General features: G+C 47.5%; 1 protein-coding gene across 2 annotated transcripts in view; it reads right to left on the bottom strand.

The window, feature by feature from the left end:
• Positions 1 to 3,871: 3,871 nt before the first annotated feature.
• Positions 3,872 to 20,173, bottom strand: part of SPECC1 (sperm antigen with calponin homology and coiled-coil domains 1) — a 287,606-nt gene continuing 271,304 nt past the window's right edge. For both annotated transcript variants that reach the window (XM_039227283.1, XM_039227284.1), the window contains 2 exons: positions 16,375 to 16,434; positions 3,872 to 7,089 (listed from right to left, as the gene is read on the bottom strand). In XM_039227283.1, the coding sequence (XP_039083214.1) occupies positions 7,000 to 7,089; positions 16,375 to 16,434 (150 nt within the window). In that variant the 3' untranslated portion in view covers positions 3,872 to 6,999. The remainder of the gene's footprint in view (positions 7,090 to 16,374; positions 16,435 to 20,173) is intronic.

Raw genomic sequence — 20,173 nt, 5'->3', positions numbered from 1 at the left:
CTCTTCATCTTGGGGTCGTGAGGTTGAGCCCCATGTTGGGTGTGGAGATCACTAAAAAAATAAATAAATAAACACTTTTAATAATAAAAAGAGGTCGGAATTTTTTTTTTTAAGTTACCTGTGAAAAGCTCTGTAATAAGATACCATCTTGGGGAACGCCTGGGAGGGTCAATCAGTTGAGCGTCTGACTCTTGATTTCGGCTCAGGTCATGGTCTCACGGTTGGTGAGATTGAGCCCCACGTCGGGCTCTGCGCTGACAGCTTGGAGCCTGCTTGGGATTCGGTCTCCTTCTTTCACTCTGCCCCTCCCCCACTCACTCTCTCCCTCAAAATAAATGAAGTTAAAAAAAAGAAGATACCCACTTGAACATCTACAAATTCTCTCTCAAAGGAGCCCAACACCGTGAAGTTTGCCTCCAGGGTTGGGAGGAGATCAGCTGACACAGTTGGCTTGCCATTAGGGGCCACAGTGTACCCCAAACAAATACAGCTTAATGCACTGAAGTGGCATTGTGTCCTGAGACACTCGCACAATGAGCGGCAAAGACAGTAGAAGCGAACGCCACCTGTCCCATGCCTCATGCTTGCTCTGGGGCACGTGATCACCAGTTGGCATGGCAGGTGGCACGAGTCACGCTTATTTCTTTAAAGCCTTATTTTTCTTTTTTCTTTTTATTATTTAAAAAATTTTAATGTTTATTTTTTTAATGTTTATATTTATTTCTTTTTTTAAAAATTTTTAAATGTTTTTTTAAAAATTTATTTCTAGGAGAGAGAGAGAGAGAGACAGGGTGAGCAGCGGAGGGTCAGAGAGAGAGGGAGTCACAGACTGAAACAGGCTCCAGGCTCTGAGCTGGCTGTCAGCACAGAGCCCGACGCGGGGCTCGAACCCACGAACCGCGAGATCATGACCTAAGCGAAAGTCGGACGCTTAACCGACTAAGCCACCCAGGCGCCCCTGTTTATATTTATTTCTGAGAAAGAGAGACAGCGTGAGCATGGAAGAGTCAGAGAGAGAGGGAGACACAGAATCTGAAGCAGGCTCCAGGCTCTGAGCTATCAGCACAGAGCCCAACATGGGGCTTGAACCCACGGACCCTGAGATCATGACCTGAGCCAAAGTTGGACGCTCAACTGACTGAGCCACCCAAGCGTCCCATTGTTAATTTATTTTTGAGAGAGAGAGAGAGAGAGAGAGAGAGAGAGAGAGAGACAGCATGAGCGGGGGAGGGGCAGAAAGCGGAGACACAGAATCCGAAGCAGGTTCCAGGCTCTGAGCTGTCAGCATAGAGCTGGACGCAGGGTTCAAACTCACTTACTGTGAGATCATGACCTAGCTGAAGTTAGATGCTTAACCAACCAAGCCACCCAGGCGCCGCTTATTTTTCTTTTTTTAATGTTTATTTATTTTTGAGAGAGAGAGAGAAAGAGAGAGCAAATGGGGGAGGGGCAGAGAAAGAGGGAGACAGAGAATCTGAAGCAGGCTCCAGGCTGTCAGCACAGAGCCCTATGCCGGGCTTGAACCCACGAATTGTGAGATCATAACCTGAGCCAAGGTTGGGTGCGTAACAACTGAGCCACCCAGGTGCCCCATAACCTTATTTCCTCCCCCAAACATATGAGGTCGACTTTGTGGGAGTTAAATGTGACTTTGAAACGCCTCTTCGGGACCGAGTGTGGCTCATCTTCCTTGGCCACGAGCATCCCCGCGTTGCCTACGTCTGTTCCTGGCAACTGGAAGAGCCCAGTGAGGTCCCCCCGGCCCGAGGACATCTGAGACTCTACCTTGGACCTGCCCTTGACTTATCCTTTTAGGCAAGGTACCTCCTCTGGCTGGATGTGTCTTCTAGGACAAGGCTTCTCACAAGGTGGCCGTGCCTGGTGAGGTCACAAGCAGTGATTCCGAAAAGCTCAGGCTAACTTTTCCCATGTCCCATTTTCTGTTTTGCTTCGTGTGTCTGATACGAGGACGTGGTGCAAGGAGGGGTATAAATAGTTACCCAGATGGACAAGTGGGAGGGGGGATGGGGCTCTCCGGCCAATCCTCCGAGATGTCCAGGCCAGATCATTTTGCAGCCTATTTTTCACAATCTAGAAAAATCTCACTGAGGTTTCGGTAGGGCAGGTGGGTTAAAGTTAGACTGCATTCATTTAAAGCGTCAGGGAGGCTAGGTTCTGTTCGGAAACGCAGGTCCTCTATTCACAAGAATGGACCTAATGCTAGCAAAGAAGGAAAACTGACGAAGATCTTCCGACCCTCAAGTTTCAAGTTCCTCCCCAGGGTCCTCCCATTTGTCGTTCTGGGATTTTTTTACCAAGTTGGAAAATGCTGGAAATGGCTGTTCGTGAGAACGGCCGTGGCACGGAAACCCAGCTAGGTGCCGAGGCGTCTATCCCCTCCTGTTCAAAAAGGAATTCCAGATTGAAGCGAAGAGTTCCTGGTAGCTGGATGTTTCCACCAATTAATCAAAACTGATTTATCCCAGGCGCCTGGGTGGCTGGGTCAGTTATGCGGCTGACTTCAGCTCAGGTCATGATCTCGAGCTCTGTTGGGTTTGAGCCTGGCGCCGGGCTCTGTGCGGACAGCTCAGAGCCTGGGGCCTACTTCGGATTCTGTGTCTCCCTCTGTCTCTGCCCCTCCCCTGCTTGCCCTCTGTCTCTCTCTCTCAAAAATAATAAATATTTAAAAAAATTTAAAAAAACAAACAAAAACTGACTTATCCTGCAACACTTATGCAGGAGGCTGAGACATCGGGAGCAAATACATGTGTGGCTGTGTCTTCAGGAGCTGAGTAAAGTGTGACAGGAATAGCAGAAGCATCTGGAACATAGAAGGGGGCCGGCTGTGCACCAGTGGGGCCCACAGCCTGCGGTTCTGGGTCCTCCGTGGCCGCAGAAAACCAGGACCGAGTGTGTGACAACAGAGGCCCCGTGGGCCTCCTGCCCGATACCCAGACTCAACGCATCCGGCTAGGTCGGTACACAGGCCAGGAACGCTGGGGCACGTGCGTCATTCACGGAGGGGTCCAGGCTCCCCGAACTTTGCGGGGGGATCGATTTGCAAGTGCTGAGATGCCGGCCATCCGTCCGATGCCTCTGTGTGCGTGCGCGCGCGCGCATGCAGACTGAGTGGCTGCAGGTGGCTGCGGGTAATCGCCTGGCGTGTCCCCCCATCGCCTGACAGCCCACGGAGGAGGCCGAGCTGTGGCTGCCGCCCTGGCTCGCGTTAAGCCCTCAGCAGAGATGGTGCGTTCTGACACGGTGGGGGGAGCCCCGCAGCAGACAAAGGGCGGTGATGGTGGAACTTCCCTGGGAGGAGGAGGAGGGAGAAGTGAAGATTCTGGAGCGCGGCCGCCTCCCTTTTCCTCTCCTGTGGGCGGGGCTGGTGCCCCAAGACACCAGGGAACAGTGGCCTCGGATGAGGCTTGGCACGCAGGGTGCACCAGGCACTGAATACACGGGTGACCCGGGTCTGCTGGAGTTCATACGGCTCTGCCGGCTCAACCTTGGCATAGCTGCCGCCTGTGGTCTCCGGGACCCACGTGCTGAGTGGGGGCGGCCCGCACGGGCGCCTGTGCTGTGCTCATCTGCATGGCCCTGGAGCACCTTGTTGGCCCTTGGGGGTGACTTTCACGGGACACTGTGCTTGCAGCCCTCTTGCTGCGAATGGGAGAGGGTGGAAGAGCCGTCGGGGGCCCCAGTCCTTTCCGGTAACTTCCAGTAACACCTGCGAGAGCAGCTCAGCTGGGGGGGCGGGGGGAGGGACGACCACGGTCCTCCACGGAATAGGGACCTGAAGCTGCTAGTCTGAACGAAGGCTTGGCATTCTGACAGAACGCCAACCATCAGTGTCCCCGAGAAAAAGTCACCGTCCGACAGAAACAAAATATATTTATTAGAAATATTACACAGTCGTACATCATACACTTCCATGTTAATAGTTACATACATCTTTGTTGGCACGTCATATCCCGACAGTGCTGGGTGTGCTCTTTCTAGAAACGAGTCCACAGATGTATCCACTGTATTCAACTAATGTAGTTAAAATTAGTGATTGGCTGAAGACACCGTAGACTTTGGCCGCAGCCTAGTGTGGGCCAGAGAATTGACACACCCAGTGCGCTCGGGCAAAGGAGAGATTTAAAAATACTTTTAAAAAAAGTTAGCTATGTCCTGTTCTTTACTGCGTGTCACCGTGGTTCACCTCAAAGCGGCACTCGAGCTTTGGGCCACGAGGAGCCATGGCTGGATTTGGCAAATAGGTTTGTGTACAAGGGCCGAGTCCTCTCCTTCCAGGGGCTTCCGCGGGCCGAGGTGCCTGCCCTCCTGCGAGAGATTCAGGGAAACGGGCCGGTTTCCTCAGATGAGTGAATATTGGTCACTGCCAGATGGCGCACTGCTTTGGGAAACTCACAACCAAAACTACGACACAACGGCTGAATGAAGAACGAAAACCAAAGGCTAACATCATTTCTGAAGTGAGAAGTAACAGAATGGAAAGGGCTCCCTCAGAATGCTCACCCCGGGGGGCAGGGGCCCGGGCACCACCATCAGGCCACCAGAGTTCACATCTGCGAAAGATGTCACAGTGAACAAAGCCATGGACTTGGCTTTAAGTCTTTAAAGAATTCCCTCACTCTTCTGGCGCTTGCATTCTGCTGCTGTCTTTTACGTAAGGATAATAGATTTAAAAAAGAAGGGGGGGATCTGCGAGACAGCCAGATAACTTTAAATGACTACCGGCTGAAGGGAGATGAGAAGCCGTGCGGCTTCTGCAGCATCTGAAAGCCTCAGGGCAGGAAACTGGAAATGGCATGATTTGCTGACACGACCTTGTTTTCTTAGCCGATCAGTCTTCCACATTCACCTTGTGCTCTGAGCTCTCCAAATAAAAATGGATCTAAAGTCCCCATCCTGTGGCCCAGCACTGGGGCCGGGGCACCTTACCCCGGTCCGAGGCTCTGCACCAGCTGGAGGGCTCCGTCCCTCTCCAAGGACCCTGCGGGGCCAGATCTGCCCCAACAACCACCATGCTCCCCTTCTGGAAGCGTACCAACTGGCAAAGAAAATGGTCGTCAAGGAGCTTCATTGAGTTATGAAAATAAATGGCACCTGCCTTTCTTTCATAGGACATTTCTTTCCTCCTTTTTCAGCTAAAGGGAGCAGGCTCCAGTGTAGGGGAAGAAGAAATGGCATAAACACTGCATAGACACTGCTTCGCCCAAGGCTGAATCATCTGACTCATTTACTGTCATCACTAAAAAACAGTTGGACACCCCCTCCAGGTATCATCGGCCTCTCCCGCACAAACCCCCCACGTAATCCCAGATTAAACACAACAACCGAGAGCTCAAGCCGATAGCCGGGACACTAACCTTTCCCCGCTGCAAGGGTGAGCAAGGCAGAGGTTCGGAGACCATGGAAATGCCTGTTATGTCAACAAAAGACAGATGCGTGGAGCGACACCGGGGATCACTTCCATTTGGATGTGCTCATCGGGAAGGAGTAAAGTAAATTTGCTCAGACTATGCCTCCATTTGAAAACTCTCGGGGTCGGCCTCCCCAAACTGCTCTAGAGCGCACCTCCATCACTGCCCTGCCCCGAGGAGCAAGAGGAAAGGCCTTCCCTCCTCTCCATGGTTGTCAGGGGAACTCTGGAAACATGTAGAAGACATCCCTGGTTCGACGGATGGGGCCGGCCAGGAGGGTGCGTCTTGAACAAGCTCCCGGGGATCCTGATCTAGGGGCGCAGAGGCGAACGGTAAGCAGGCGGAGGCCGCAGCCGAGATATACTGGAGACTGACCAGCGCTGTAACTCCCAGCGACTCGAGCACGTGGTGGTGGTGGGGCGGGGGACTGAGGTCACCTGACTACCAGCGTGGGCAACACCTCCACGAGCTACGTCGGTAATGCGCATTGACTTGCCCCCCTGGGCACCGAGGGGCTGCGGGTCGGTCCCCTCTGCGCCTGCCTGCACCCATCTGGGGAGAGCTCTCGCTGCAGCCACCAGGGGTGACAGCGGGTTGGCGGCCAGTTCATTTCCAAACGGAGCCACCCCTGCCTGCGGCTCAGAGCTCGCTTTTGCCACGCGGCTGTCAGGGGCCCCAGGAGACACTGGAGGCAGAGTCTAGAGCCGGATACTGCTTACACCTGCCGTCCGCCCGGTGCCCCAAGAAACACACCCCTCTTCAGCTTGTTGGTGCAAACACGCGGAGCCCTGGGTGGGCGCTGGCCGCTTCGCACGCAGGGGGCTTCCCGTCAGGCTGGCCCCCGGGGCTCACGTGTGCGGGCGTGACCGCGCGGGGCGGGTACAGCAGGCGGGCAGGTGCCGACCGGCCCTTTCCCGCGCGCGGGGCGGCGGCTGAGCCCGGGGCTTCGCAGCGTGACCGCGTCCCCGCACACGGACGCACTGTCCGCAGGCCGCCCCCCGGGGCCACCGCAGCAGAGCGCCCCGGGGCTGCTCTGTACGCTCGCGTGGCCCGTCTTCCACTCGAAGGCTCCAGTAGGTGACAGCGAGTCTAAATGCGCCATCCAGGTCTAGGTGTTACAACTGTTACCTAGAACGCAAGCGCCAGGTCCCCCACAAGGCAGGGCTCCAGCGTTTCTCCAGGCTGCTGGAGAGCACGTGTTTGTCTTTTTGGGTTTTGCTGGGTGTTCGTTTTTTGGAGGGGGTGGGTGGTGGCCAAGGGTAAAGTTCTTTCCAAAGGCAAAGGGAAGGAGTTTTAGCGAAGAGAAGGCCGGTGTGGAAGTGCTGTGTGTGGCGGGCTCCACGGCCCACGGGTGAGGTCGCGCCGGCGCATGTGACGGGGGATGTCGTCCCGGGTTCTCGTGGAGGGCGCCTGGGTTACAAGCGGGTGTGCACTGGCACCCAGCTCCGTTTCTTACGTGTGTGCGGGCCCCCTGGGCTGAGCGTTGAGGGTGGTGGGCGCAGCGGGGCCTGGGCAGAGTGACCGGGCGGCGGGTGGCTGCTCTGGGGACCCTCTGGGGACCCTCACGGGTTTACGTCTCGAAGTACTTGTAGATCTGGGCCACGTACTGCATCACGCTCTGCCAGTCGGGCCGGTCGGTGTAGAGCATCTCACTGAGCTCCTGCGGGTAGAAAGGAAGAGGTCATGCGGGGGCACCACAGACCACCTTCCGCAAAGGGGCTCAGACCCAGGGCCGGCGGCTGCTGCCTAGAACCTCCTCCCCCCACTCCCCCCCCCACGCATGGACAGAAGGTGTAGGCAGGTTAAAAGAAAAGCATTTTATTCCTAACCAGGAGATATTGTCCCTTTAAAAAAAAAACAACAACAAACATTAGACAGGACTTCCTGCCCCTTTTCATCTTAATAACATGACAACATTAAAAACAAAAAAACCCAAAAAACCCCCAGCTTTGCAGGGGCGCCTGGGTGGCTCAGTCAGTTTAGCGTCGGACTCGCTGCTCAGGTCATGATCTTACAGTTTCATGAGATGGAGCCCCGTGCTGTGCTGACCGCGCAGAGCCTGCTTGGGATTCTCTCTCTCCCTGTCTCTTTCTCTGCCCCTCCCCTGCTCACTCTCTCTCTCTCAAAATAAATAAACTTAAAATTTTTTTTTAAAAAAAGATTTGCAAAGAGAAAGTCACCCACAATACCATTATCATAAAACGATTTCCACCTTCCTAAGCCTTATGTGCATGTACTCCTATGTTCTCCATGCTTCCACAGAGTGGACGTACTATTGTGTGCTCTGTGCTTTTTTACTTAACACTTTCCATGCACAGTCTCACAGGCTGCTGTCACGGGAGGGAGGGAGGGCATACAGTCCATGGAACTGCTGCTTCCCCAATACACGAGGCATCGAATGCTCCACGTGGAATGTGTTCACTTCTTCAGTTACAGACTCTGTGGCAAGCATCTCTGTGGTCGGAACAGAATTCGTGGCTTGAGATGAATTCCCATGGATGGGATGACCACTAAAGTCTTGAACCAGTTGAGAATGCAACCCGTGTCTTATCAGAATCAGGCTGTCAGACCACTTAATGCTTTTGTCGTTGTTGCTTTTGTTTGTCCCTTTGTGTAATGGGCAGTCACCAAGCAGAGGAGGCCACAAAGTGACAGGCAGGAGGGCTGGGTCAAATGTTCCCGAAAAACATGTCACTAAAGGTATGAAAGCATTCATTCTGGGATTGAATTTGGATTCTCTTGTGGTCACGATGCTGTAGGCAAGGACGCCGATGGAAAGCCAGGGACATAGATGCCGTGGAAAATCAAGGTTGAACTTATTTAGCACATCTGTTCTTGGGCAGTGACAGAACTGAGGTGTGTCACCAGCCATTTATTTTCTGTTTCCACAACACCTAAGTACCTTTGACAATTCTACTTCCTGGTTATGCTACGAAGCCTCTCTCTGGTCATGGGAAAGGAGTGAAAAGGCAGCGAGTGGAACATTCCAGACAGATCTACTGAGAAAGAAAGACAAAATTTTGACAGACTACAAGGATTAAAAGGCTCCTTCTACATAAAATACTGTTGGGGGGGAGGGACTGTGCACAAGACTGGTGCATGAACAGCTAAGCTTCTCACAACAACACAGTTGTTAATACAGCAATAGTGAAAATAAGTGATCAAGAATTGAGTGTGACTTGGACACCTGGGTGGCTCAGTCCTTTAGGTGTTTGACTGGGTTTCGGCTCAAGTCATGACCTCACAGTTCGTGAAATCAAGCTAGCCCTGTTGTGGGCTCTACACTCACAGTGCAGAGCCTGCTTGGGATTCTCTCTCTCTCTCTCTCTCTCTGTTCCTCCCTCACTCGTGTTCTCTCTCTTTCAAACTAAATAATCTCTAAAAAAAAAAAAAAAAGAATTGAGTGTGACATTTAGGAGGCAGAGGAGGAGTTCTGACAAAGGAAGTCACACCTACAAACCAAGAGAAATGGCAAACCTCCCTCCCTGTGACGGCGACAAAGTGTCTTCAGTCTCAGGGCACGGGAGCCAGACCAACATGCACAGCTTTACTCAGACTATCCCACAGGCCTGAACCTAACAATAATAACATTAAAAATATTTTGGTACATTGTCAACAGTGCATCTGAACACATCTGGGGAAATAATTTAGCACATTTCAGAAGAAGGGAGTGTTCTGCCTGAACAGAAATCTAAGGAAGCCTGACATGCCTTTGAATCAGTAGCTGAAAACCTTTCAAAATCGAAAACACCAGGCTCAGATGATCTCATTGGCCAATTGTGCCAAATACTTAAGGAAGAAATAATGCCAATTCTATGCATTCCCTTCCAGGAAACAGAAGAGGAGAGAACACTTTCTCACTCATTCTGTGAAGCCAGTGTTGCACTAATACCAAACTAGACAAAGACTTTAACAAGAAAGCTATCAATTTCCCACATGAACACAGACACAAATATCCTGAACAAACATTAGCAAACTAACTCATGATCAAGTGGGGTTCATATCAGGAATGCAAGGGAGGTTAAACACCCATAAATCAACATTGTTATTATTGCCAGGCTTCATAAGGAAAATCATATGATCACATCAGATTCAGAAAAAGCATTTGCATATCAATCTTGAGATATTTGTGGGTTTGGTTCAAGAAAGCAAACACAGCATAAACAAGTCGAATGAATTTTTTGAGTTTCCAGTGCAGATAAGTTATATTTATACTACTGTAGTCTATTATGTGTGCAGTAACAGATGCTAAAAAAAAAACACTGTACGCTTGACCCTTGCACAAGTTTGAACTGTGTGGATCCACTTATTTGTGGATTTGGGGGGGATAAATACAGCATAGTACTATAAATTTTCTCTTCCTTATGGTTTTCCTGATAACATTTTTTCTTCTACTCCACTTTATGAATAGAGTATGTAACACATAAAACATGCAACATATCTATTTTTGTTTTGTTTTCAAAATATTTGTTAATCACCTGTTTATTTTTATCAGTAAGGCTTCTGGCCAACAGTAGGATGTTGGTAGTGTTTCAAAAGTTTGATAACAGAGATTTTTGACACATGGGGGGTTGGTGCCCCTAACTTCTGTGCTATTCCAAGGTCAACTGTACATACCTCAATTAACAAAATATTTTTACTGCTTAAAAAATGCCAGCTATCACCTACGCCTTCAGCAAGGTATAAATCACTGATCACAGATGACCATCTGAAATACAGTAACAATGAAAAGGCTTGAAATGTTTTGAGAATTACCAAAATGTGACACAGAGACAGGAAGTGAGCAAATGCTGTTGCAAGAATGATGTCAACAGACTTGCCTGACGGCCGGCTGCCACAAACCTCCAATCTATAAAAAGAATGCAGTCTCTGCGAAGCTCAATAAAGTGAAGCACAAATGAGGTATGCCTGTATACAAAATTCAACAAGTATTCACGATAAGAGCACCCCCCAAAAACCCTAGAAAAGTAGGAGTGTATGTCTTTTACCTAATAAAAGATACAGCGAAAACCCAAAAGCTGACATCATACTAAACGGTGAGAAACTGAACACTTTCCCAGTAAGATCAGGAGAAAAGAACAAGGCAAAGAAGCCTTCTCTCACCTTTCCTATGTGACATCGTACCAGAAGTTCTAGCTAACGCAGTAAGGCAAGAAAAAGAAACAAAAGGCATACAGATTGGAAAGGCAGGACTAAACTTGTCTTAATATTTGCAGATGACATGATAGTTATGTAGAAAACTCCAAAGAGTCTACCAAAAACCCCACTGGAACTAAAGTACAAGGTTAGCAAGATCCCAGTCAATAGCTTTCCTATGAAGTGCCAGCAACGGACAACTGAAATGTGAAGCAAAACCAAACCATTTAAATGGCGCTAAATTTTTTGAAAGGATTTATATGCAGAAAACGTGTTTATAAAACACTATATGCAAAAAACTACAAAACATTTATGAGAGAAATCAAGAAGCTCTAAATAAATGGAGAGTATTCTATGTTCACGGATCGGAAGACTATCCAATCAAAATTCTGGCAGGTTCTTTTTTGGGGGTAGATATTGACAAACTGATTCTAAAATCTGTAAAGCAAAGGAACAAGGACAACCAACGAAATTCTAAAAAGAAGAATAAAGGTGGAAGACTTGACTTCACAATTTATAAAGCTGTATTAAGACTTTTTTTGCATGTAAGCCAATTTGACAGTAAGTTATATTTAAAACAATTAAAAAAATTTTTAATGTTTATGTTTGACAGAGAGAGAGAAAAAGAGAGAGATAAACAGAGTGCAGACGGGAGAGGTGCAGAGAGAGAGGGAGACACAGAATCTGAAGCAGGCTCCAAGCTCCAAGCTGTCAGCACAGAGCCCGACGCGGGGCTCCAACTCATGAACCGTGAGATCATAACCTGAGCCGATGTCAGAAGCTTAACTGACTGAGCCACCCAGGTGCCCTTATAAAGCTGTATTAATCAGGAGACTGTGGTATTGGCCAAGTGACAAGACACTTAGATCACGTTATATGTATTTTGCCACAATAAAAATAATTGAAAAGACATGGCTTCCTGCCCTTGGGAGCTCATGGTTTTTGGGGGATGGAAAGAAGTCGTATAATCAGACACATTACAACATAACACAGCACATGCTGCGTAGTACTATGGGTAAATGGTGCTCTAGGAGCCCAAACGGTGGGCGCAGCTGTCCTGGATGGGGGGTCACGAAGCAGGTTAAGATGTGGGCTCTGGAGGCGGCCTGCCTGCTTTGACGCTTGCCTTTGCTATTCACTAACATGTGATCTTTTATGGAAGGGCACCTGCTTCAGTGTCCCTCCAGTAAGGAGCATCTGTCTTGCTTCTGAGGACTTCTGAGAGGGTTCAAAGAGTCAACATGTGGAAAATGGGTGGCATATGATAAACGTGAAAAGATAATTCTTCGGGACGCCTGGGTGGCTTAGTCGGTTAAGCGTCCGACTTTCGCTTAGGTCATGATCTCGCGGTTCGTGGGTTCGAGCCCCGCGTCGGTCCCTGTGCTGACTGCCAGCTCAGGGCCTGGAGCCTATTTCAGAGTCTGTATCTCCCTCTCTCTCTGACCCTCCCCTGCTCATGCTGTCTCTCTCTCTCCTAGAAATAAATAAAAAAAAAAAAAAAAAAAGAAAAGAAAAAATAATTCTTCATGCTATTAAACTCAAATGAACCCTGAATATCCTTTATACAGTTTATACCATGGAGCAGGCTCAGTTATGCCAACAGAATCGTTCAGATACCCTCACCAAGTCCTCACCAAGTTGTAGCGACCTCCCTCCTAGCCTCTGTGTGCAGTGACTGTCCAGGTGGCTCACGCGGTGAGCAACACCCTCACAGACTGTGTGACTCGGCGTGAGAGTCTCCCCCTCACCAGGATACAAAACATCAGCCCTCGGAGGAGACACATTCTGGCTGTCTTTCCGGTAATGGCGATGATGGCCCATGTCCTCTCTTATCTATTCCTCTGTGAGGAGTGGCTCACCCTTGTGATGTGGTGGGTTAAACTTCTATCTTACACTGTGGCTGAGAAAGAATGCACTTTTTCCCTCCGATTAATCTTACAATAGACCTTTATCAAAGACCGCTGCCAATTCTGACTGCCTCTACTTTACAAGTGTCATGCGTAATTAAGTATTATTTTTCCATCCACATCAAGATACCGAAGGGCAAATTTAATGATGTAGGAAGTTTCTGTTTTGTTGACAGGCACAAACTAGTTAAATTGCTCGCAAGCATCTCCAAATGCTTCTGAGATTAATTATTATGCTTGCATCTCCTCACAGACATCTGTACAAAGGCAGCTGTTGGCTCTGACCATTAGTTTGACAAGATAGCCTCATTCACTTCCTGGCTTTCACGAAGTTCTGTAGTAGGTCAGATAAAAAATAGGGGGAAAAGGTTAAATTAAAAAAGAAGCAAATATTAACAGGGACACGACAGAGAAAAACATTCTGTGTGTAATATCAACTTCTAACAAGTTCACATTTTTTGAGTCTTCACATTAATTATCCCTTGTTACTTGTTAGCTGTTTAGAGTTTTCGGAAGATAAATCAGATTCCTGTGACTCCATCTTGGACACACATGTACGTCCCCTCCTTTCTAAATTCTCTAGCCTTCGGTTTATATGATAGGGACATCTGTTCCTTGCAGACAGTTTTTTAGAATTTGGGGCTTGCTGGGATTCTGTGTGTGTGTGTGACTACATTTTAAACAGTGAATTCAATTTCTTTAATGGCTAAAGTTCTACTTTCTGAGTAAGTTTTGGAGAAATATTTACATTTAGTATCTGGAGAAATATGTTTACATTTCTTTGGAAAATTGTCCATTCTGATTTCAACACACTGACATAACCTTGTTCACAGTACTGAAATTTCTGTGATTGCTGTATTTCGTGTTTTTCATTTCTCAAAACTCCTTTCTTTTTTTTTTTAATTTTTTTAATGTTTTATTTATTTCTAGGAGAGAGAGAGAGAGACAGCGTGAGCAGGGGAGGGTCAGAGAGAGAGGGAATCACAAACTCTAAAACAGGCTCCAGGCTCTGAGCTGGCTGTCAGCACAGAGTCCGACGCGGGGCTTGAACCCACCAACTGCGAGATCATGACCTAAGCGAAAGTCGGACGCTTAACCGACTAAGCCACCCAGGCGCCCCTCAAAACTCCTTTCATACTCCGGTGGTTACAGAACTGTGTCTCACTGTTATTTCCACTTGGATTTTCCCCATCACTGATGAGAGTGACCATATTTTTAAATGTTTATTAGACATGCATGAGTTGCCTTTTCTAGCCTTTGATAATTTTCTACTAAGGTGTCTTTTTATTATTGGTTAGTAGAAATTATTTATAGATTTCCTGTCCTCATTTTACTTTTTATGCAGTTCCTTCCGTTATGATGTGTCTAGAGAGGTATTTAGTATTATTCATCTTGTGAGAGATTCATTGAGAATCTGTGGTCTTTCATCATTCTGGAAAAATTTCAGGCACCATTTCTTCAAATATTTTCTCTCCCACTCTTTCTTTCCTCTTCTGGAATTCCCACTGGCCATGGGACTTGGAAATTGTCTGATTTTATTTTCCATTCTTGTAAGGTCAGTGACAGACACTATCAGTTGGCTAATCTGATAGTCGTTCCCAACCTCTCTCCCTTGTAGGTTTCCAGCTAATGGAGAACATGCAGTTTACTTTCTCAAATTCCCTTACAGCCGGGGTGGCCATGTAACAGAGCACTGCCAGCTAGCTGGAGGGACTCTGGGAAGCCTTTTGATTTCCTTGTCAAAGGGGGAAGATGTGAGGCACTTGCTCTAATCCATCTCACTCCCTTTCCTGTCCTACAGGTGGGAGTGAAGTCTGGAGCTCAGCAGCCGTGTTCAGCCACAGAGGACTTGGGGACAATGAGACAACAGATTAAGATGGTAGAGTGTAGACAAAACAGACTCTGAGGTCCTTGATTGTAACACTGAGTAGTGAACCAATCCTGAAACTGCTTCTGGACTTCTCAGTAAAAAATAAAATTAACATCTTTATGGTTTAAGCAACTGTTAGTTGGGTTTTCCATTTCTTGAATTTGAATACATACTAACTAATAAATCCTATTATAGTTTCCATTTTTTATTAAAAATTTTTTAACATCATTTATTTTTGAGAGAGAGAGAGAGAGAGACAAATCATGAGCGGGGGGGTGGGGCAGAGAAAGAGGGACACACAGAGTCGGAAGCAGGCTCTAGGCTCTGAGCTGTCAGCACAGAGCCTGACACACGGCTCAAACCCACGAACTATGAGATCATGACCTAAGCCGAAGTCAGACGCTCAACCGACTGAGCCCCCCAGGCACTTCAGTATTTTCCATTTTTTAAATCTCTGGTTTATGTTCTGGATAACCTCCTTAGTTCTATTTTCCAGTCCCGTAGTTCTCTCTTCTGGTTTATCTAATCAGTTTTTCAACCTGACTGGGGTTTTTTTAATTCCTAATTTTTACTTCTACAAGTTTCATTTGAATCTTTTCCCAAATCTTTTTTTTAACAGTACTATGCTTCTTCCTTATGATTTAAAAAAAAAAATTATTTGAGAGAGAAAGATGAGCAGGGGAGGAGCAGAGAGAAGGAGAGAGAATCCCAAGCAGGCTCTGCATTCTCAGCACGGAGCCCTATGCAGGGCTCAATCTCAGGAACCATGAGATCACGACCTGAGCCGAAATGAAGAGGTGGATGCTTAACCAACTGAGCCACCCAGGCGCCCCCCTCTTTCATCTCTTTAATATGCATAAACATAGTCTTCCATCGTTTCTTTCTTATTGTTTTATTATCCCAAGTTCTGGTAGATCATCTTCTTGTTTGCTGTGTCTACTGACTAGCTCAGTGAGTTCATTTTCTTGAGTGCTTTGTAATTTCGGATTGTGAGCGTATTCTCAGTGGTCGTTATACTAGGCCAGGAGCTTCCTGCCTCACACAGAATAAACTGCAGGGGATTCCTGCAGCACAGATATTATACATTTGGACTGCAAACCTTACTTGGCCCAATTTTCTTTTCTTATAGATTTTCCTTTTTAAAAAAGAAAAGAAAGGAAAAAACCTCAAGTGGAGACAAGCCTCCTTATAACCTCTCTAGACTGGCAGGCAGAGTTTTTTATTTTCCCTTTCACTGAGAAGCTCATTCCTTTGTGAGCCTCGGTTCTGTGCATGGGTCTCAGTACTGATGTCCTGTTTATGGGAACTCAGAGCCTGGTTTCTTGTTCCTGTGTCCGCATTTAAATAACACCTATACGCATTCGGCACCCGTTTCCTGTGAGCCCTCCCCAACACCCCCGAGCCTACAGCTGATGTTGTCACAGTCTCGCTCACGCCTCATGGTTCTGGTTTTCACTTCCCTTTGAATTTATGACATCTGGTGATTTCTTTTTTTTAGACCTCAACTACGGCTTGATATTTTTAAAATTACATTTTATCAGAGTTCGAGAGGGATTTAATGCTAATTCAGGGGGCGCCTGGGTGGCTCAGTCAGTTAAGCGTCCGACTTCGGCTCAGGTCGTGATCCCACGGTTCGTGGGTTCAAGCCCTGCGTCGGGCTCTGTGCTGACAGCTCAGAGCCTGGAGCCTGCTTCAGATTCTGTGTCTCCCTCTCTCTCTGACTCTACACTGCTCACGCTGTCTCTCTTTCTCCCTCTCAGAAATAAATAAAACATTAAAAAAAAATTTTTAAATGCTAATTCAGTACACTGTGCTTCCAGAAATGACATTTATCCACAATGAATTCTTTGAAAACACTCTAAATCATATGTGGTCAGACCAACTGGATATTTTCATGTTAGGGATCATGGGCAACAAATCTTCAGCAAATGGATTTTAATGTCCTGTAAGGGACTGTGTAGTAGACAGCATAAGGTTCTTTCTTCTACAGGTAGAATAAAATATCACCAGGATACAAAATCGGCATACTTACCAGGCTGGGTTTGATGCCTACACTTTCAGCGGCTTCAAATGCCAACAAGAGATTCCTTTTCTAGGTTAAAAAGACAGAGACTAGAATTATCAACTCAAAATAGCTAGCCGTTAAAAATAAAAATAAATAGCTTTTGTTAGAAAAGAGCACTAAATGACGCTCCCATCTAGATTATCTACTATTATAAAACAGTTGGAATTTTATGCCAAATATTCAGACAATAGTTTTGGTATAAGAAAAAAAAGGCTGACAGGTTGTAATTGGTGCTAAAAATGACATTATTGATTGTTTCTATCAAAGGTTACATTCATGTTCGTTCAGTTATTTTCTACTTTGTCACGATTCATGACATACATATTCTCTGGTGTATCAACAGTTGTTTAATTAGGATGCTATGTCATTCCCCCCCGGAATTCTGAAGGCACTGTTCCGCAAATTGTAGCTTCTTTTTGAGACATTTTCTGGCTGTTCTCTGATGTTTCCTCACCTGGTAGAACTTAGAGTCACATTAGCATGCCTCCTCCCCCCCATAAATCACTGGAGAATCATTAGGATTATAGTAAAATGTAATGGTGTTAAATATAATCGAGAGAGTAACGTTTCTGTAAGTATTCACGTTTTATGTTCCCCAGTAGAATTTTGTGATTGTATGTATTTAGATTTTCAAAAAATTTTATATTTGTGGGGCTCCTGGGTGGCTCAGTCGGTTTAGCGTCTGACTTCGGCTCGGGTCATGATCTCACGGTTCGTGGGTTCGAGCCCCATGTCAGGCTCTGTGCTGACAGCTGGCTCGGAGCCTGGAGCCTGTTTCGGATTCTGTGTCTCCATCTCTCTTTGACCGCCCCCTGCTCATGCTGTCTCTCTCTCTCTCTCAGAAATAAATTACCAAAAAAAAAAAAACAAACACATTTAAAAAATTTTATATTTGTTTCCTTTTTTTGAGACTTATTTTTTTGGAGAGAGCACATGTGTGCATGAGAGGGAGAGATTTTTTTCTTAAGTTTATCTATTTATATCGAGAGAGAGAGAGAGCGAGCTAGTGAGCATGAGTTGAGAAGGAGCAAAGAGAGAGCAGGAAAGAGAATCCCAAGCAGGTTCCTCGCTGTCAGCTTGGGGGCCCAGCATGGGACTTGATCTCACGAACCATGATATCATGACCTGAGCTGAAATCAAGAAGCAGACGCTTAACGAACTGAGCTGCTCAGGTGCCCCACATTTGGATTTTCTACATATTTTTATCTGTTTTTCCATTTCCTCATGACCTCTGCCCTCTGTCCTGGGGTGCACAGCTGCTTCCTGAAGATGGAGGGCTCCGCCCTGACGCTGAAGCAGACTCTCTGCTCGAGGTACCAGGTCACGGAGAACCATTCGGACGAGACTATTCACATCCTCTCCCAGCCTGTGGTCAAGGCCTGGGAAAGCTGTTGATGTGCGGTCAGCTTGCCCAAGCCGCCAGCCCTCTTCCTCCATAATAAGGGAAATTAATGGGCAGGGGCTAGAACCCTTACACTTGATTCCGTAACATTATTCTCTGTTCTGCTGAGGAGGGCTGAAAGCCGGTTCCTGGCTTCCTTTAATTGAGCCCAAACTTGGGGCAGCCATTTCCTATTTTGTGCTAACCTTTATCCTTATTTTAAGGTCTTTTTGGTTAGTTTTGAGGAGAAGGGGATTTGTAAGCCCTGTTCACTACCAGTTTTCCAGAAGTCATGGCTTTTGATATATGATGCCAAATTGTTTTCTAGAAAATGACATGGAGCGGGGGAGGCCGGCTGGCTTAGTTGGTAGATCATGTGATTCTTCATCTCAGGGTTGTGACTTCCAGCCCCACACTGGGCGTGGAGCCTAGGACATGACATGACATGCTAAAACAAAATGCTCCACCAGTTTTCAGTTCCAGTGACAGTGTGTAAGTGTCCACTTACATAGACTATTATGACCAAGCTGCATAGATTATTATGACCAAGCACCGTTATCTAATTCCCTTTCATCACAACACTGTTACTGTGAGACGGCCACGTAGGGGGAGCAGCAGAGAGTGTGCCCAGGGCAGAAGCCAGGAAGGGCCTCCCTGGGCTTAGCTCTGCCCACACAGGCCAGAGACTGTCCAGACCCAGGACAGTAAGCCCCAGGTAGAGATCTCCGTCACTGGCCCCACTGACAGGGCGTCTCACCTGAAACGGACTGCAGAAAGCACCCCAAGTCCAAAATTTCTCCTCTCACGTTACTGTTTTGTTTCAGACACTGGCATGAAAACGCTCCTTTCTGTCACTTCTGTCACCTGAGTCTGCGTCGCCTACGCGGAAGTGTCACAGGCTGACACTCTGAAAAGAACGTGTCACTCGTAGCTCTTTAATGTCTCAGAAGACAGCCTTGTCAGAAATTCCCTATTTAACACTGACGTCAGACGTCCATGGTGTCATCATTCCATCTAGAAGGGGGTGGGGACAGATTCACACTGTCTGGACTTCCTGGGCTCTCATTAACCCCACAGTCCCGCAGGCTTCCACAATGTGACCTGGGTGCCTCCTGACCGCAGCATCCTAGATTAAGGGGGAGAAATTTGACCCTATGTGGAGAAAATCCCCATCCCTGTACCACAAGGAAGATAGGAAGTGAGTAAACTGTGGCGTCTGGCTGTTTCCAAATCTGCAGCAGGTCACCGGACAGCCGGCCGTGGCCACGTGGGCATCACAGACATTCGGAGCGAGACGATACGGTTTCATAAGGAAGCAATGCTCACGATTCAAGTGTGAAGGCAAATGCTTCTAGGGTCCTTCTTCTCTAACAGCTGTGTAGCGACTTAGGACAAAGAGCCCAGATATGTTTTGCATGACAGCAGACAGCCAGTCCGCATTTTCGGGAAGATTCCTGTTTTAGGTGGTGAGTTCCTAAGTGCTCAGACTCCTATTTACTGTAGCTCTAGTGAGGGCCTCTGATTATTGTGAGTTGTGTTATGCCCCCTCTTTACTCAATTATCTTCATCATATGACAGGGAAAAGGCAGAGACTGAAAAGTGAAGAGGGAGGGAAGAGAATGGACGTGGAGGTCACTGCTGGATGTGAGCGGCACGATCAAAGGCGGCGTGGCCCCCATGCTGCCCGGGCCCGTCTCCTCTCTGACTGCATCATCCTCATTCCCTTTGGTGGTTCATGCTCGACCTAGACAACATGCACTGGTCCTCGAGGCTGTTAGCCTTTTCTCTCTGCCTCTATGATACCGGGACTTCTAGTAAGAAATATGTATTTGCTCTTTGTCCCCAGTTCCTGGCACAGAGCTCCTAAAACCCTTATTATTTCCTACAGAAGAGCCAGAGGGGCATCTGTTGCTATGATCTTTGGTTTTTGTCCTCAGTTCCAGAAATGGCTTCAGGACAATCAAGTTGAAATAGATGTCTTTTGTTACTCATAACAAATGCCTTCCAACCACACTCGAGTTTATGCTAAAGAGGTGATTTTTCCCCAACCCCCAGATCACCTAAGGATGTCCTAGCAACCAGCCACGTGAACACAGGGTTGAACTGTTGGTCCCACATACCCCTGACCCCAACCTCAGGGAGAGGAGACAGACTGGATGTTGAGTTCAATCACAGATGGCCAGTGATTTAATCCACTGAGCCTATGTCATGAAGCTCCCACAAAACTTGAAAGGGTGGGATTCAGAAAGCACCTGGTTGGTGAATCCATCTATGTGCTGGGAGGGTGGTGCACCCCAAAGTCCAAGGCGACAGAAGCTCCTGTGTTCGGGACCCTTCTGAACCCCACCCTAAGGGTCTCCTCATCTGACTGGTGTTAGCGTCCTT

Source organism: Hyaena hyaena, unplaced genomic scaffold, assembly GCF_003009895.1.
Source record: "Hyaena hyaena isolate Hyena2069 unplaced genomic scaffold, ASM300989v1 scaffold_27, whole genome shotgun sequence".
NCBI lineage: Eukaryota > Metazoa > Chordata > Mammalia > Carnivora > Hyaenidae > Hyaena > Hyaena hyaena.
The sequence above is the reverse complement of the archived record's forward strand: the minus strand, read 5'-3'. Positions and strand labels throughout refer to the sequence as shown.